Source organism: Salminus brasiliensis, chromosome 7 (genome assembly GCF_030463535.1).
Source record: "Salminus brasiliensis chromosome 7, fSalBra1.hap2, whole genome shotgun sequence".
In the NCBI taxonomy this organism is placed as follows: domain Eukaryota; kingdom Metazoa; phylum Chordata; class Actinopteri; order Characiformes; family Bryconidae; genus Salminus; species Salminus brasiliensis.
The window spans coordinates 32681201-32698150 of record NC_132884.1 but is presented as its reverse complement, the minus strand read 5'-3'; the positions used below and the strand labels follow the sequence as shown (position 1 = coordinate 32698150).

Genomic DNA, 16950 nt, shown 5'->3' with positions numbered 1-16950 from the left:
CACATAATTAAGAGGCTGTTTCAGTCACTGTGCCTTTCAGCACATAGGTCTTTTACATAGATGTAAATGACCTACTCATGTTTGCTTGTGCAATAACACAAGATAGGAAGGCATTCATGTCCCAATCTAATATTTTCATACAGCAAGTCCTCTCTTGGAAACCTCCCATGAAAATCAAACCTGTGTAGTCTTTTTCTGAAGGTAGATGAGAGTACTTCGGCATCAACAGTGGCAGGAGCTACTGTAGGTCCTGTCCTGGCCATGTTGGCAGTTCAATCTAATGCTGTTACTGTACACTAATACTAGAAGTTGTAGACAATATATCTTAATAATAAGGGATTTACTAACAGGAAGTGATGAAGCGTTGCTATGCCAACATACGTCACTGCAAGTCTTTCAGTCGCTGTCACTACTTGCATCATTTTCTGCGTTGTTTTCCTAATAATTGCTCCAGAGTGAGTAGCTCCTCCCTTTCCGTTTCACATTGAACTGTAGGGTAACTATGTCTGTAGGGTAACTATGTCTGTAGGGTAACTAGGGTGTCCATCAAAACCCCACAAAAAACAGGCCGGTTCTGAAGATGCATTGTGGATATTTTAGTAATAGTCAACTTTGACACTGTTACTGTTAAACTAGATACTCGTAATAGTAATTGGTATACAATTGGGACACACCCGAATGTGACAAAATGATCAACCTTAATTCTCCTGATTCATCAAATCTGATTAGTTTTCCCACAGCATACAGTTCCTCATTTTTTCACACGACTGTATGATGTGTCCCAGATTGGCCCTTTGTAGTAGGCTATCTAAGGATCCACCAGTTGTCTTATATTTACAGTATTTATCTGATTCTCTTACTCAGAGTGACTTACAAGGTTACTTGTATTACAGAGGTGGGCTGGTGTAGTGTTAAGAGCCTTGCCCAAGGATATTGGTGTAGCACAGCATACCACCGTAGGAATGTTTTTCCTATTACCCAGCTAACATGTCCATGTGTGACCCGGATGGGTTGCTCAGCTGGGAACCAGAAAGTTTTGTTCTCAGGTTTCATGTTGGCCCCACATATGGATGCCCACCAGTTAAGCATAAGCCCCATCTGGGTTGAACACATGGGGCCCATGCTTAACCCCTCCTGGTCCCCTCACAGAACAGCCTAGACTTAGATTAGGGTAGGGCATAACAATGGGGCCCATTTGGGAAGCCCAATTGGTCCCAGCAACAAAGTATGTACAAAACCAGTCAGAGCCCGTTCCCCCCTGCAACCCACCTAGCCCACGTGTTGGGCATAAAGTTTGTTTATGAGTGACATCACGTTTCCCAGAAAGGACGAGTGTCCCAGGTGTTCCAGTAATGCCAGTCCCCTTTATATCTTACTCAAGTCTCTTACTTTTGCTTTGTGGTGATTCACAATGTGGAAAAAGAGGGACTGATCAACTGCAGCTCTCATCGGTCAAGACAGTGGCAACACTGTAGTGGATACAGACCAGTTTCTGTAAAAAAACATGTTGTTTTAATAGTTTTAACCTGATGTCATTATAATATCATGATGTTTTGACATTACCATGGATAACATGGCAGCATTTACTTAATTACAGCTGGCAGCTGCTGGCATGTTGACAACATTGTGATGTTTTTTTTGCCTCAGGAGTTTATCTCCAACCAGATTCCTTTAGAGTTACTTTCACACAAAAACGCTACCTCCTAAAACACTGACTCATCAGACAGTGGCACTTCAGACACACCCTATGTTTCCATTTTCTATTTTCGTCCCTGTTTTTCCAAGCATTTCATTGTATGTCTAAGCCTCCGGTTTTCAGCAGCAGTGTGCGTATATATACTATATCTCCAAAAGTATCCAGACCCCTTTCTAATTAGTCTAATTAGTGAACTGAAGGGCACCCATTGCTACACAAGTGTTTAAGTGTGCACACACACACAGCTTGTATAATCTATAAAGAAAACACTGCCTATGAAATGATAGAGGGCCAGAGGGGGTATAAGGACCCCCAGCCCTGGGTTGTGAACTGGGGATATTCCGCATTCTTTGAAGTGATGGAGCTCCACCCAAACATCTGGGCTGAGTTGAAGTGGTGTTTATGTGTGGTGTCATCCATCAGTACCTGACCTCACTAATAATCTTGTGGCTGGATGCAATCAAATCCTTATTGAAGCATTGCAAGAAGGAGTAATGGCTGTTACTGCAGCAAGGGGGCACAAACCTCTGGTTAATAACCTTGATTTTTGAAGAAACACAGAGTCTGATGAGAAGGTGTCTACAAACACTTGCACATAAAGTGTGATGGCTTAAATAAAATCTTGCAAAAAAAGAAATTCTGAAAAAAAGTCCTTATTTTATTTGTTGGTCATATTAAGGCCATAGAGCAGCAGTTCTTAAACTTGGGGGGTTCCTAACCAAGACAAAGGAAAGCTTTAAAATACTGGTCCCCAGCTCCCCACTGTCCACCACCGACCTGTGCAGAGTAGCATAGTGCAGTAAAGGCTGTGGTGAGGAATGGTGAGGTGGCACAGTGTGAGTGGGCTAGGTTCTCGCGAGAAGCCCCGCATTTCTAGCAGGCCTGTAGCGGGATCTCCTCCTACCTCACCGAACACGAAAAACGGCTGGTGTCATCCTCAGAGGTAAGACAGATTTAGGAATATTAGAAGTATCCCTCGACAAAAACACGTCTTATCGCCCTGAATGTCGAAGGCGTGCATTTTACTCGAGGAAACCTCAAATACGACTCGTAATACGACTTGTACCGGAGCACAGGCCGTACATGGGGCGTTTCAGCTCTTAGCCCTCTTGCTAAGCTCCTCAATGTCGCCGAATGAATGAATGAATGAATGGAGGCTGATGATAATCATCAGTCATCACTGCACGCTGCCGGACCTGCTCACTTCGCCTGTTGGCCTTATTGTCCGGTTCCTTAGAAAAAATCTCTTTAAAATCTGGATTTAAGGTCGTTTGTGAGTATATTTATCGTTGGGAAGATGTTTTAGCGTCAAGCGAGGTATAAAAAACACCGATTCTCCGGCTGTGGGAGGAGGAAGAGCCGGTGCACAGCGCCAGAGCACCACCAGGGCTCTTCTTCACGTAGGCTAGCTGCACAAGCCTGGGTAATACAAGACAACCTATTGGCATTTTAGTCATATGTAGGTTTCGTTTTTTTTTCGTTCTTGCCTGCTAAATAACAAACCTGCTTGAATATGGATCATTCGTGGTTATTTTAAGTCGTTATTTTGGTCGCTAGCTCAGGATTTCTCTGCTAGGACAGAAACGGCCTTTCGTGCGTAAAGCGCACAGCTACACGCTAGCTAGAGATAGCTAGCTAACTAACGCAGTTCAAACCGGTCTCGGCCGGTCTTCGAGGCACTACCTCGCTAAATACAGCGTTTTTAAAGCACATCATCTGTTAGGTGTCTCAGGTTGTGGTATTAAACCTCTGTAGACCTCTGTGTAAAACCGGAGGAGACTGAAGGTGTCGCGCTGTCAGCACCACGGACAGGGCAGCTGCAGCTCGGCCATGTTAACCACCACCAGCAGAGCATCTGATGGACTAGAGCAGTGGTTCCCAACCCTGGTCGTGGAGAACCCCTGCACTGCATATTGTAGTGTTCACACAACACACCTGATCCCGCTAACCGGCTTATTCTATCAAAATTAGAGTAGTTACAGTGGTGGTGAATTGAACCAGACCTCTGAAGAGTGCCTCACAGGGACCCCCTCACAGGGACCACATGGTTACAATGCATACAAAGAGGAGAGGTACATGCAGGGCATTGTAGGGTAAAAAAGCAGCTGATATTTGACCATTATCGACCAACGACTAACAGTGACTGAACTGTGCATGGATTTTAGGCATTCCCTATGAACTTGAATTAACAGATTTATTATATGTCATATTGTTCGTGTAGTTGAAGGACACTATTCAGAGCACAGTGTCAGAACTCCCACCACCCCATACAGGGAATAAATGAATGAATAAATGAATGCAGACAAGTTCAATACTTTTTGAAGGTAACCCTTTAATGCAACAAGGCTTATTACACACTCAGCCATATTACTTGGTACTTACAGGGACTTTAGTACATACTGGTGGGGCTATTCTTTGATAAAAGAAGTTTGTCATAGCCATAGGCTGTTTAAGGGCTTCACATATGGTCTACAGTACATATTGTGCACATAACAGTATCTGAGTGAATGGTCTGGTTTGAGATATTTGTATAGTGATGTTGCCAGAATCCTTTCTTTTTGTAGTATACTGTAAAATTGTGTGTCTGCATATATTTAAGGAAAATGTTATATAGTAACAAGAAATTAAACTGGTTTTGTTTATCTCAAATAAATACATGACATACTCAGAAGGGTATTTTTAACTCAACAGAAACATTAGTTCTGGATATAAATAAGTAAATTGTCTACACCTGCAGCAGACTTTCTGTCCTAGAGAAGAACCACTTAAGATGTTTTTTTAATCATCACAGTTTTATATAGAAGCTCTTTAATAAAGACGCCCTAAAATAATGCAGGTTTCCAATAATAGACCTACATGTACCTCAAACAGAACATAATAAGTGTGAATAATAGCATAACTCATAGTCTTCAGTGAAGTAGTGGGATATAAGCTTGGAGTGAAATGGAAGGTTTTATTCTAGGTTGTTTGTGAATTGGGTCAGCTGATAAGATGGTGATGTGCACAAGGTCTTGGGGAACTGTATGGGAGGACTGGTGGGGGGTTCTCTTCTTTGGAGAGTTGTGTGAATGGACGAGGGAAAGAGGGGATGAACAGATTGGAGTACAGCCTGGAGAAATGGCAGTGTGTGTGTGAAGATGGGAGGAGGTGCTCATTAACTATTTGTGTATGTGTGTGAGTGTATGAGTCAATGTATATGTGTTTGTATGGGCTGTATTCATGTTATACTCAGTTTAAGATATTTATTGCCTTTCTTTCTCTTTTAGTTTTTTTTCTTTTTCTTCACTCATCCATAAAGCTAACTGGACCAACCCTTCCGTCCATCGTTGTTTCACCTGCATTTATTGGCCAACGCAAAGCTCCACAGCCCACCCAGACATACTTTTCAGATCACTGGTCTGAAGAAGCTCCGTGTTGAATCATGGGGAATATTTTTGGGAATCTGCTGAAGAGTCTGATAGGGAAGAAGGAGATGAGGATTCTGATGGTTGGATTGGATGCTGCTGGTAAAACAACTATCTTGTACAAACTCAAACTGGGTGAGATTGTTACGACCATCCCAACTATTGGTAAGAGCACCATATTTCACATCTTATCTGCACTGTAAATCATATTTTTAAAATGAAAACAAATAATTGCTGTGAACAGTGGTGTTCCAGCTTGTATGGTACCCTGGGTAAACGTGTGTGTGTGTGTGTGTGTGTATATATATATATATATATATATATATATATATATATATATATATATATATGGAGTAACTCTCTACTGTCACAGCAAATTTGCCAGTGTTAAATTAGTAAGTACGTGTTGATTCTCTGGAATGAAGGTCATTCCAGAGAATACCAGTCCACTAATCCAGTGGATTGGACAGTTTGGTGCTGGGAGGCTTCCGACCCCTCTAGCCCATGCCTGGCATTGTGCATGGTGCCAGTAGGTTCATAGTAATCTGCTCTAGAAAGTCCTATTTTATTGGCCATACCTTTCAACAGGGACTAGACAAGCTGTGTATGTGTGCATTTGCACATCTGTGTCAGCAATGGGTGTAACACTTCTAAAGAAGAGAACCTAACTATTACAATATTGCTCATCAAACAAGAAATACACTGAAATAATCACACTGCATCTGAAACCTGACCTCTATTGCCTTCTTTGCTGCAGAGTCATCAATTACATAATCCTGCCCCCTCCCCATTTTGTACTATCCATCTTAGCATGCAGTAGCCCAGGAATTATCCTAGGTCCGGTCATGTGAGGACTGGTCTTTTTTCTCCAACCCCCACCCCCACGTTATTCTACCACTATATCTCTATATCTGCAGCCTATATCTACAACTCGCTCCTGCAACTTCAAGAGTGGCTTCTCATGTCACCCATTTCAATGCTGAGAAACAGTGCCAATACTGGCATCATCTCAACAGTGTGTGCATCTCCACTGGATGTCTGGTTTCTGAAAGCTTACGTTATTAAGTATTAGCAAATTAGATTGCATGCATTACCTGCAAAGTGGCCAACAGCCAAAAAACACAGGAAGAAAGCCGGTATGACGCTATGCACTAAAGTCATCAGCCATACTTGAATGTGGATGCACCATTAGATCATTCCTGCTGTTCAGCAAATTTACTGAATATATTAGGCAGCTTTTCCAAAAAGCCATTTTAACAGGATGACACAGTTGAGAGTGTGACTGTGAATAATTCTCTCTAATCAGTCGTTTAATCATTGTGATGCTGGCATTGTTTTGGAAAATTATGTAAAGTACAGCAGCTAATACTGTCTGAATGTAATTATGCAATCCTTTACACAGCTTGAAAAACTGGATGTGTTTATGGAACCCAAAATATAAAAGGTTTTCTCAGTGTATGTGTTTCCCCCCCAGGCTTTAACGTGGAGACAGTGGAGTATAAGAACATCAGTTTTACTGTGTGGGATGTGGGTGGCCAAGACAAGATCCGACCCCTGTGGAGACACTACTTCCAAAATACACAAGGTAAGCCCCCTCTGAACGAACCCTTCCAAACACACACGCTTGCCTGCACACACGCACACACTTGCTCATACACTTCAAGTCTTGTGCGTTTGGTTCACTCATGCTTCAGTGACAAGTTGTGTCTGCTTGCAGGTTTGATCTTTGTGGTGGACAGTAATGACAGAGAGCGAGTGAATGAAGCCAGGGAGGAGCTGATGAGGATGCTGGCAGAGGATGAGCTGCGTGATGCTGTTCTCCTTGTTTTCGCAAACAAACAGGTGTGCTACATCTTTACATCCTTTTTCTCCTCTCATCCATCCATATGACATAACATCATATCATTTTTTTATTATTATTATTATTTAAAGGCAAATTCCAAGTGTAGTGTTGGTTAAATCATGAAGTACTAGGAAACTTATTTTAGACATTTATTTTAGTTCCTTACTCAGTTCCTTACAGTCATGACGTTGCCTAATATTGAGCAAGACATTATAAGCAGATTCTTTAAGTCCTTTAAGTTGTGAGGTGGAGCCTCCATGGATTGAATCAATGAGCCTTAGGTCCCACAGGTGGTACTTTTCTTAACCCAACTTGTGGTGGGTACTGACCCACTGCATACCAAGAAAAACCCCACAAGACCTGCCTGATGTTTTGGAGATGTTCTGATCCAGTTGTATTGCCATCACATTTTGAACAGGTTTAACAGGTAAATTGTTTAATGATACTGACTTTCACTCTCAGTTTCACTCTTCTCTCTCAATGCTGTGACTTCAGGACCTGCCCAACGCAATGAATGCTGCCGAGATCACGGATAAGCTGGGCCTTCATTCGCTGCGCCACCGTAACTGGTACATTCAGGCCACCTGCGCGACCAGCGGTGACGGCCTGTACGAGGGCCTTGACTGGTTGGCCAATCAGCTGAAGAATAAGAAGTGAGAGGTCTCAGTTGGGTGTGAGGGCTTATTTAGGGAAAGGGGTGGGGTCAGTTGGGGTTACGGTATTATTTGGTTTGGTTTGTTTCATTTTTTGTTTTTTTTGTTTTTTGCGACTGTGTGGTTACTAGACCCTTCAGATGGTCTGTGTAAATGGACTTATCACACATGTTCACACATCTTCATACACCATATGGACACATGCACACACATACACATACACATATACACATATGTGCACGCTCACAAACAGACTGATACATGCATCAGCAAACAAGCAGTTGTGTCTCTGCTCCTTTATTTACTTTCTCGCTTGCAGTATAAGATTGACCACAGGCCACTTTACAATACAGTATCAGTGAAGTATCAATAGAGCGTCCCCCTTCAGTGTTTTCATTTGTGCACTAGGTTTCCCCACCACCTAATCTCTCTCTTTATGGCTAAAGCATAGTGAGCTATGGCAGTGTCAACTGATTGAGTCGATATCAGTCTTTATTTTCAGTTCTGATTTTGTAGGCAATATTTATGCAAAGAACATGTAGTTTGCAGCTTGTCTCATTCCACACACAGACATATATAAATATATATAGTAACACACACTCAAACAAACCAACTAACATTAGGCAACTCCCTCCTTTTGCTGTCGGTCAGTAGCTGTGTTAGTTAGAGCTGAGTATTGCTGCGTGAACGTGTGCACCGCTGTGCTCTTCTGCATGGCTTTTCTCCGTCATGGTTGCAGTTATGGTGTTGTGGCTCAGTAGACAGTAGGCTGCATGTACGTGTTCTAGAGGTGTAGAGCTGGTCGGTGTTGCATGCTGCTTCGTGGTGGCTGTGTGGTCTTTGAAAGGTGGTGTCTTGAATGGCTAGCTAGATCAGTTGGATGTAAATTTTTGAATTTTAGAAGAGGTGAATGTATAGGTTGCGACAGAACATGGAAAGCCCTGGATAATGGTATAGGTGCATGTCAGCATACAACCCCACACATTGTGCAGCATTAACACTGTTGTGGGCTGGTCTATCTGCAGCACGTCCGTAAAACTGTCACGCTGTCATGTTATAGTTCTGTATGATTCTCTGGTGTTGGTAGATGATAGTCTGGAAAAAATAAATACATAACAGAATGAAAATTAATAGGATTTAAAAGTGCATTGTTGTTTGTTAACGTCACGCTTTTGTGTGCATGGCTTGCATGCTGTGCTCTTGGCCCGTTGGTTAGATAGATAGATAGACAGATAGATAAATAGATAGATAGATAGGTAGATTGGTAGATATATAGATTGATAGGTAGATAGATTGATAGGTAGATAGATAGATAAATAGATAGATAGATAGATAGTTAGACAGATAGATAGGTGGGTAGATAGATTGGTAGATAGGTAGGTAGGTAGATAAGTAGATAGATAGATAGGTGGTTAGATAGGTAGATAGATGCGGAATGCCATTTCTAGTCCCTGTTGTTGATTTGTATCAATTAATTTGCTGTTAAATTCAATTGTAATTGGTACGGTTACTGTATGGTGTATTACTGTAGTCTCTTTAACATGTGTTACATGTTTCTAGTTGCAGGCAAAGAAAAGAAATGTCTAGCTTATGCTTTGCTCTGCGAGGAGTTGTTTAATGTAAGTAAATGGCAGAATCCTAAAAACGCACACTTATACAAACACATACAAACCTCAGTGCTGTGAGACAAACTGCAATGTGTTGTGTACTCTCTGTATCTTCCTGTGTTGCCTGTCAGTATTCTGTTCTAATACACAATGTGAGGGTCTGGAGTAACATATCACCCCCCCAAATGAATGTGAATTCTGTTTTATTTATGTGTTTTCTCATATTGTATCATATGATGTCTTTATTTATATATTTATTTATTTATGTATTTATTTGATTTCTTTAAATATTGTGTTGACGTGATAAGAGAAGGATGAATACTTATGCAAGTCGGTCCGTTTTCGCGCTTTCCATGTCACGCTTTCTGCCGGATCAAGATATCCTGTTCTAACACTGGACGTCTACTGAGGCATGTAGGCTAACTCCTGTGTTCCTAAGGAAACTGTGTTTTAACTTGATTAGCAATTAGGCTGCCTTACATTTTGAGTTGATTGAACCTCCTTAACCTTACAGTAGGTTAACAGAGCAAGAATCTGTCTTGCATTCTGTTAATCTGAATTTAAATTATTAAGTACAATATACTGCAAAAATAGACTTTCAGCTTTCCTAACACCACTGTGAGTGAGGGATTGTGTACTTTTTCACATATTTTAAGCCAGTGGTTCCCCAACCCTGGTCCTGGAGAACCCTCTGCACTTCACATTTTAGTGTTTACTCAGCACCCAGAACACCAGATCTAGCTAATCAGCTAATCAACAAGCCCTTCTTGAGCTGAAGATGGTGTGTTTAAATAGAAACCCACTAAAATGTGCAGGACCAGGGTTGTGGAACCACTGCTCTAGACCAAAACATGGGTCATGAAGTCTAAATGAATGTCGGTGTCACTCAAAAAGAAATCCAACAATGGTGGGCTTTTGCTGAGGACCCCTTTAGGTGAGGACAACTTCACGTTGTGCAGATAATTCCCATATCTCATCACTCTGTTGAAACGCTCACACTCTACTACACATATGACAATGCAGATTTCAGATTTCCTTGCACTGGTGCATTTCACCACTGGTGCTCTGTACGACTTTCTTACTATATTACTGTTAACACACACTACCTACTATTTAGTGTACTAAGCTGCTGTTCAACCGTGAAGCCCAGGCTTGATTTGAAGAGCTTGAGCTGAAGGTATTCCAGATCAGTTTTACTCAGTCAGTGTCAGTGGAGGTGAAATCGTTAGTGACACAGTCCAAACACGCAAAGCACAGCAGTTCACCAACAGAGACATTAAGTGTCTTTGATTTCACTGTACCATTTACACAAAGCATCTACAAGTCTTAACTATATTAGATCATGTGTCTGTGCTGTCCACACATACTGTACGGTGTGATTCACAACTTATGTGTCCAGTCAGTTAAGTTTTGTGGCCTTATATTCTGTATTACGAGAAAAAAAAGAATAAAAATAATCATCTAAGTTATGGATTTAATGAGTTACTGATTTTGCGGGAGGGAGCTAATTGGGAAAGACGCTGGGTCATGAGTTTTAGTAACGTTTGCAAAAGCATTTATTCACAGCATTTAACAAGTTTGAGTGCTAATTGCTTCGCCAGGGATGACTTTGTGTTAGGGTGGTTTTAGTTCTTCTGTGTTTTGACTGCGTTTTTGTGTTTTACTTACAGTGTGATTTTGCTTACTTTACCACTGTAGAAGATTCTTTTATTTCTTCCTTCTTTTGTGTAACAGGTCAATCATTTTGATGGCTTTTACATTGTCTGTGGAAATAAAAATAGAGGGGGGAAGAATACGGGAACATAAGAAAAAATGTGTACAAATCATGAGGGGAGGGTCTACTGTATCTGTAATGATGCTCCTAGTTTAAGATAACTGCTGATTATTATGATGTATTGTAGTCACCAGAATCTCTCTCTCTCTTTGACCCTTTGACTGTAACATGACTCCCAAATAAAACCATGAGAATTACCATCCAGTCGTGTCTACAATAAAGAGGATTTTCCATGGCTTTGTTCAACCAACATCATCCGCTTTTGTTGTATAATGCTGAAAAATTATGCTGTTTAATTCTTTAATTCTGATAGTTTCAGAAGCAAAACTATGTATTGTATTACCATGCAATCCTTGTTTATATATATATATATATATATATATATATATATATATATATATATATATATATATATATATATATATCGTTTTATGCCAAAGCTTTGGCATCCCTGGTTAAATGATTTTAAGAAATATATGTATATAATATATCTATACACACATGCATATAGTACCAATCAAAAGTTTGGACACACCTAATTGAATGTGTTTAATTATCTTTAAAATGAAAATTAACCTAACTTTTTTTACTGGGGACACATGAGATCCACTGTAGTTAGGATGTCATGGCTGTGGGGGTATGTTGTACATTGAATTGAAAGGAGATGATTTGGTCATATAGGCTATTTATTGGTTTTGCTAAATGAGCACACATTTAAAAAATACGGTCAGCCTAGTATTTGATGATCATTACACATTTAACAGCTTGTTTCCAAAACTTACTGTGTATATATGTATGTATATGCAAAAACATGTAACGTGACTTTGCAGGTAAAGGCAAACATTTTTGTAACCTTAAATGGATGTTAGAACTAATCAATGAACATCAGCATCTAACCTCACTGATACTTCTTAAAACTTTAACCTCACAGCAACATTCCAACACCTCATGTAAAGCCTTACCAGAAGAGACGAGGCTGCTACTGCAGTAAAGGAGGACAAGCTCCTTGAGTTAAGATCCTTGATTTCAGAGGAAAGGTTGGGTGAGCAGGTGTCTATACACTATACATTCTTTACCCTTTTTCCCTTTTGGCCTGAGGGGGGAGCCACTATTCTTACCATAGAGTCACAGTGACATATATGAAAAATGCAAGTCCCTCTCTAAATAAACAGTGTAAACTGTGTTTGCAGATGCTTTAGTACAAACCGGCCTTACCATGTGCACACACTCCTCTTATCACATGTCTGTGCTGTAGTTTCGTGCACATTTTACACCTTTCCTTCTGCTGTTTGCACAATTAAAGGGTTTTGGGGGTTAGGGATAATGTTTGGGTGAACTTGTGACCCCTTTTATCAAAAGCCCTTCAGTAAATTTGAGAGATAGAGGGAGTGTGAGAGAAAGAGAGACGGAGCTACACAGAGCTTGAGCTGTTTCCTGGTCAGACATTAACTTTTTGGGAATGTGCTTTAATGTCCACAGGACTGAGGGGTGAAAAGAATTTCTGCTAATGTTGACGAAAACAACTCAGAGGTCCTCAAGGCTCAACCTGTCTGATCTTATCCCCAACAGACCAGTGTTGCTACATCAAGTGTTGTTTTCATCAAAATCAAGACCATCTTTAATGGTCATTATCCAGCAGTGCAGCCTGATTTAGGAAAAGAGAGCAATTGCGGGTTAGGTGCCTTGATCAGGGGCACCTCAGCCGTGGAGGTTGAGGGAGGAGAAGACACTGGGCTACCTTCTCTAACCGTTGGGCCATGACTATCCACAGATCTCAGTCTTCAAACATCTGATCAGATGTGCTCCGCTCTGTTGGAGTGAAACGTTGCTGCCACATTGACTCTTTGCAGTTAAGACTGGAGACTACTCGGCTCTACATGGATTTTTGCAATTTCATTTTTCATTAGAGACTAAAAATTCATTGCAAACAAATCAGTTGATCAGATGTGCTCTCTCCTGCTCTGTTGGAGGGACACTTTGCAGCCAGGCTGACATTTTGCAGATCAACAGGTATTATCATCATAAATACTTCAGCAGAAATGACCAGGGGCGTCATTAGTCTAAAACAACACCCCTGGAAAATACTAAAATTCTAATCAGTTCTAAAGTAATGTTTGTAATGATGGTTGACTGTGTAAATTCCCACTACTTTATTTTATTTACACTCTTTAAAAAAGGGTTCTTTAGCGAAGACAATTGTGCAACTTAAAGATCCATGGATACTTCAATGATTATTTGTCTGCTTAAAAAGTGGTACCTTCTCTATAGCCCCAAAAAGCTTTCACTATTAGAGTCAAAAATCTATTTTTAGTACTATAGAATAAAGTGTAGAGTGATTAGAGCATATGATTCGGCACCAAATAGCTTGTAAAAATCCCAATTCCATTCCATTCTTTCTTATTGTTGTTTTACATTACTGTTCAAAGGTTTAAGGCCCCTAAGCACATCATTTTAAACCATGTCTCGCAGCAGTAAGACTGTGTTTGCTTGTGAAAACACCAGATGATACTAGAACAGATGCAAGTAAACATAAACACAGTGAAAACACAGCAGAAAAGTAACTAGAATTTCTCATTGAAGGAAGAAAGTAGTTGGGATCTTCTGAGCTAGTTTGAAGAACTAAGCTTGGTTCCAGATTTCTCCTGGACGTCCCCAGCCAGCTCCTAGATGTGTTCAATTCCATCACCAGCTCACCTGGTGTAACATCACTGAGCACTGATTATCCAAACCAGGAGCTGGATGATGACCATAAGTAATACTAGACTCCCATGAGTCTAGTGATGAGAGTCTCCCATTAGTCTCATGAGTTGCTCATTAGAACTTTGGAGCTGTTTTAATGAACACAGTGATGGGAAACCACTACTGTGTGTATGAGTGTTGTTGGAATTTATTCTAATGCTTTAGAGAGCGAGTAAATAAACACTTAATGCCCAGATAAGAAGCTCTCAGTGCTTATTTTTTTACAGCTGCCTAAAACTTCTGCACAGTACTGTTCATCACTGTCACCTCTACAGTAGTAATACTGGAATTGGTCAGGTGATGTTTTCAAGATCTGAGGAAAACAAAGAAACTTGTCTTATAAATGTTGTGTAACCACTCTTAGTGTGAAATGAAGTGTTGATGCTGCCGATCTTCCTTTCTGTTTGTTTCTGTTGACAAGGAAGCGATGTGTGTGTGTGTGTGTGTGTGTGTGTGTGTGTGTGTGTGTGTTATTCAATCAGTGCTTCACATAAACCGGTGATGCAGGAAGTGCCGGTCCTTTTAAACCAGTTCCTCCACCCTCCTCCCATTCTCTGACATACAGCTCCTGTTTGAATGGGGCAAAACCAACAAAGGCCAATTACTGCACCATGTGTACCCTGTTACCCCAGCGGGACAAGAGACAAACAAAACAACAGCATTACGGCCAACCATTTCCTGCTTAACTTGTTTTTTTGTTTTTTAATTGCATGAATACAAATGACTTATATTTACCACTTTACAGAAGTGGATTATCTCTGTAATATAGCTGAATGAAATATAGAGATTGATTTCAGGGATGAAATAAATGTTTTTACAATGTTGTTCATATTCATTAACCTAGTTATAACCTGTTATTAACCTAGTAATAACTAGAAATAAACAGTTATAAAAAGTGCGTAAACAGCTTAACTGGTTCTGTTGGTGTTGTTTCGTACACTGATGAAAGGCCATCTGCTCTGAAATTCTGAACCAATGACCAGGAAACAGCAAAACGGATCTCAGTAAAGTTTAGCAGAATGCAAATAAGCAAATAAACAGAAGTAATTCAACTTCTAAATAAACCCACAATGTCAGAGACACATTACTGATCCACACATTTGTTTCTAACATTTTGCTCAAGTTAATTACTGTAAAACACTGTTAAAAACTGGAATAAATAAAAATATTAATAAAATGATTGAAATCGTACTTGCTCAGTACTAAGTCTTCTCAAGCTTTCATTCAATATTAGCAAGCTACAGTCAGCTTCAGGGTTTGAACGTGAAACTTCTTTATTTGGTGCATATTGTATTCTGTTCCATACATACACATATATACAAAGAATATCTACCCAGCATTTGTGCTGTCACAGCAGATATTTCACAGAAGAAGCCTATAGACACTTAGACCCCTGTTAATATCAGCCAACAGCTGAGCACAACAGGTGTGTGCCAAATGTGTGGATTCCAAAACATAACTGACTGTAAAAAAAAAAAAGAATAAAATAAAACTATATATTCAATGTATATATATATATATTTAACATTTTTTACAGTCAGTTATGTTTTGGAATGCACACATTTGGCACATATGTCAGGTGCTTTAAATGATTCTCTGAGCAATGCCATGAAAGAACCACTTTTGGTAATAGAAATGGGTGTGAGTATGAGGAACCTTCTAAGAACCTTCAATTGATGTGAACCTTCATATTTGACCAATTGTGGTCTTTACACTCACATGTCTCTATTACAAATACAGTTTGGTGCTTTGGGGAAACAATGGTGGTTCCTCTATGGTACCGCTCAGAGAACTATTTGACAAACCCTTATTTTTAAGAGTGGTGAACATACTACCATGATTGCTGTCTGATCATTATCATTGTCATTCCTTTCTCTGTGTGTTCTTTCTATGTGTGTGATGTAGGCTTACTGTTTTGTCCTGCCAACAGACTGAAGAGGTTATTCATTCATTTATTCATTTATTTGTTGACATATTTATATATGTGATTATTATAAAAAAGTTGATTTTGAATAATCATTTTAAATGAAAATCCTTTTATGCATCAATTAATTTTGCCATTTGAGTCCACATGAAAACCGCAAAAATAATTCACTAATTCAGTAGGAATTGTCCAGCAGTTCCTGTATTTGAAAAGACTGAATGCTTTTTTGTTGTGATTATCATTATTATTTTAAAATGTTTACTTTTAAAACAGGAAGGTTGTTCATTCACATAAGTTCAGTACCTAGAAAGGCAGCATTGTGAGGAAGTAACTTTGCTGCCCTCTTAGACACTGACTTATGAGACAGTAAAGGCAGCAAGGCATTGATGCAGCTGCGTTGCTGTCTATGCTGTCTCATAGTCAGTACTTCAGAAGGCAGCATTGTGATGATGGTACCTACAACCAAATGGCGTTTGAGACGCACTTCAGCAAGACAGGACCGACAACTGCTGTCAGTTGGGGGTGTAACTAATTAAACAAATAAAAAAATAACTGTAAATAACTTTTTATACATTTTGTCCAAATATCTGCTTACCTCCGCCTTGTTGCTTTTGCTAAGTCATTAAGTCATGGGAAATGTAGGGTAGCAATGGGTACATCTACGCTGCCTTCACAAATGGAAAAGATGAGGATACCTAAAAAGGCAGCATTTTATATAAACATTCGATTTTGGACATGACTCTGTACCTTCGAATATTGCCTGAGTTGGCAGCATTGATCAGGTTTCAGACACAGCCATAAGTGAGTGGGTTGATTTTGTTTCACACAGAAAGACTCTTTCACTGCAGTGTTAAATATTCACAGCACATCTGCCACATGAACTGTGACGTTATTCGCCAAAATGTCTCAGCTGTGCAAAATAATCTTTCTGGTGTGGGGTTGAGTGTGTGTGTGTTATCAAAAGGATGGTCATTAAACAGTAATAGCTGTCTGCTTTTGTAGTATGTGACTGGCTAGACTGCTCCACACATTGTCTCTTTTATTTTATGGTTTGTTTTTCACTGTGAGTATTTAAAATAACAGGAAATTTGTGTCTCTTACATCCCCTCAAAACACACAGCACAGTACTGAACCGCAGAGCTTCTCATCAACTCTGTTTGTGATCATTTGACACTGACTGAAGAAAGTGGTGCGATATTAAGCTAGTAAGCTTCATGCTCGAAACACGCGCTGTGGTCTCAGGGTCTCAGAAGCTATTTGACCCACTGGACAATGTGAGCATTGTAAGAGCAGAAGTCCAGATCTATCAA

At 40.0% G+C, this 16950-nt stretch overlaps 1 protein-coding gene across 2 annotated transcripts; it reads left to right on the top strand.

The window, feature by feature from the left end:
• The first annotated feature begins 2535 nt into the window (after positions 1-2535).
• On the top strand, positions 2536-11227 carry arf3b (ADP-ribosylation factor 3b). 2 transcript variants are annotated; one of them, XM_072684642.1, is made up of 5 exons: positions 2536-2639; positions 4963-5265; positions 6575-6685; positions 6818-6942; positions 7439-11227. In XM_072684642.1, exons 2-5 carry the CDS (start codon positions 5118-5120, stop codon positions 7598-7600), a joined length of 546 nt encoding a protein of 181 aa, XP_072540743.1. In that variant the 5' UTR covers positions 2536-2639; positions 4963-5117; the 3' UTR covers positions 7601-11227. The 2 variants fall into 2 exon arrangements, with proteins under 2 accessions (XP_072540743.1, XP_072540744.1); XM_072684643.1 differs by lacking the exon at positions 2536-2639 and adding an exon at positions 2895-3119.
• The last annotated feature ends 5723 nt before the right edge of the window (positions 11228-16950 follow it).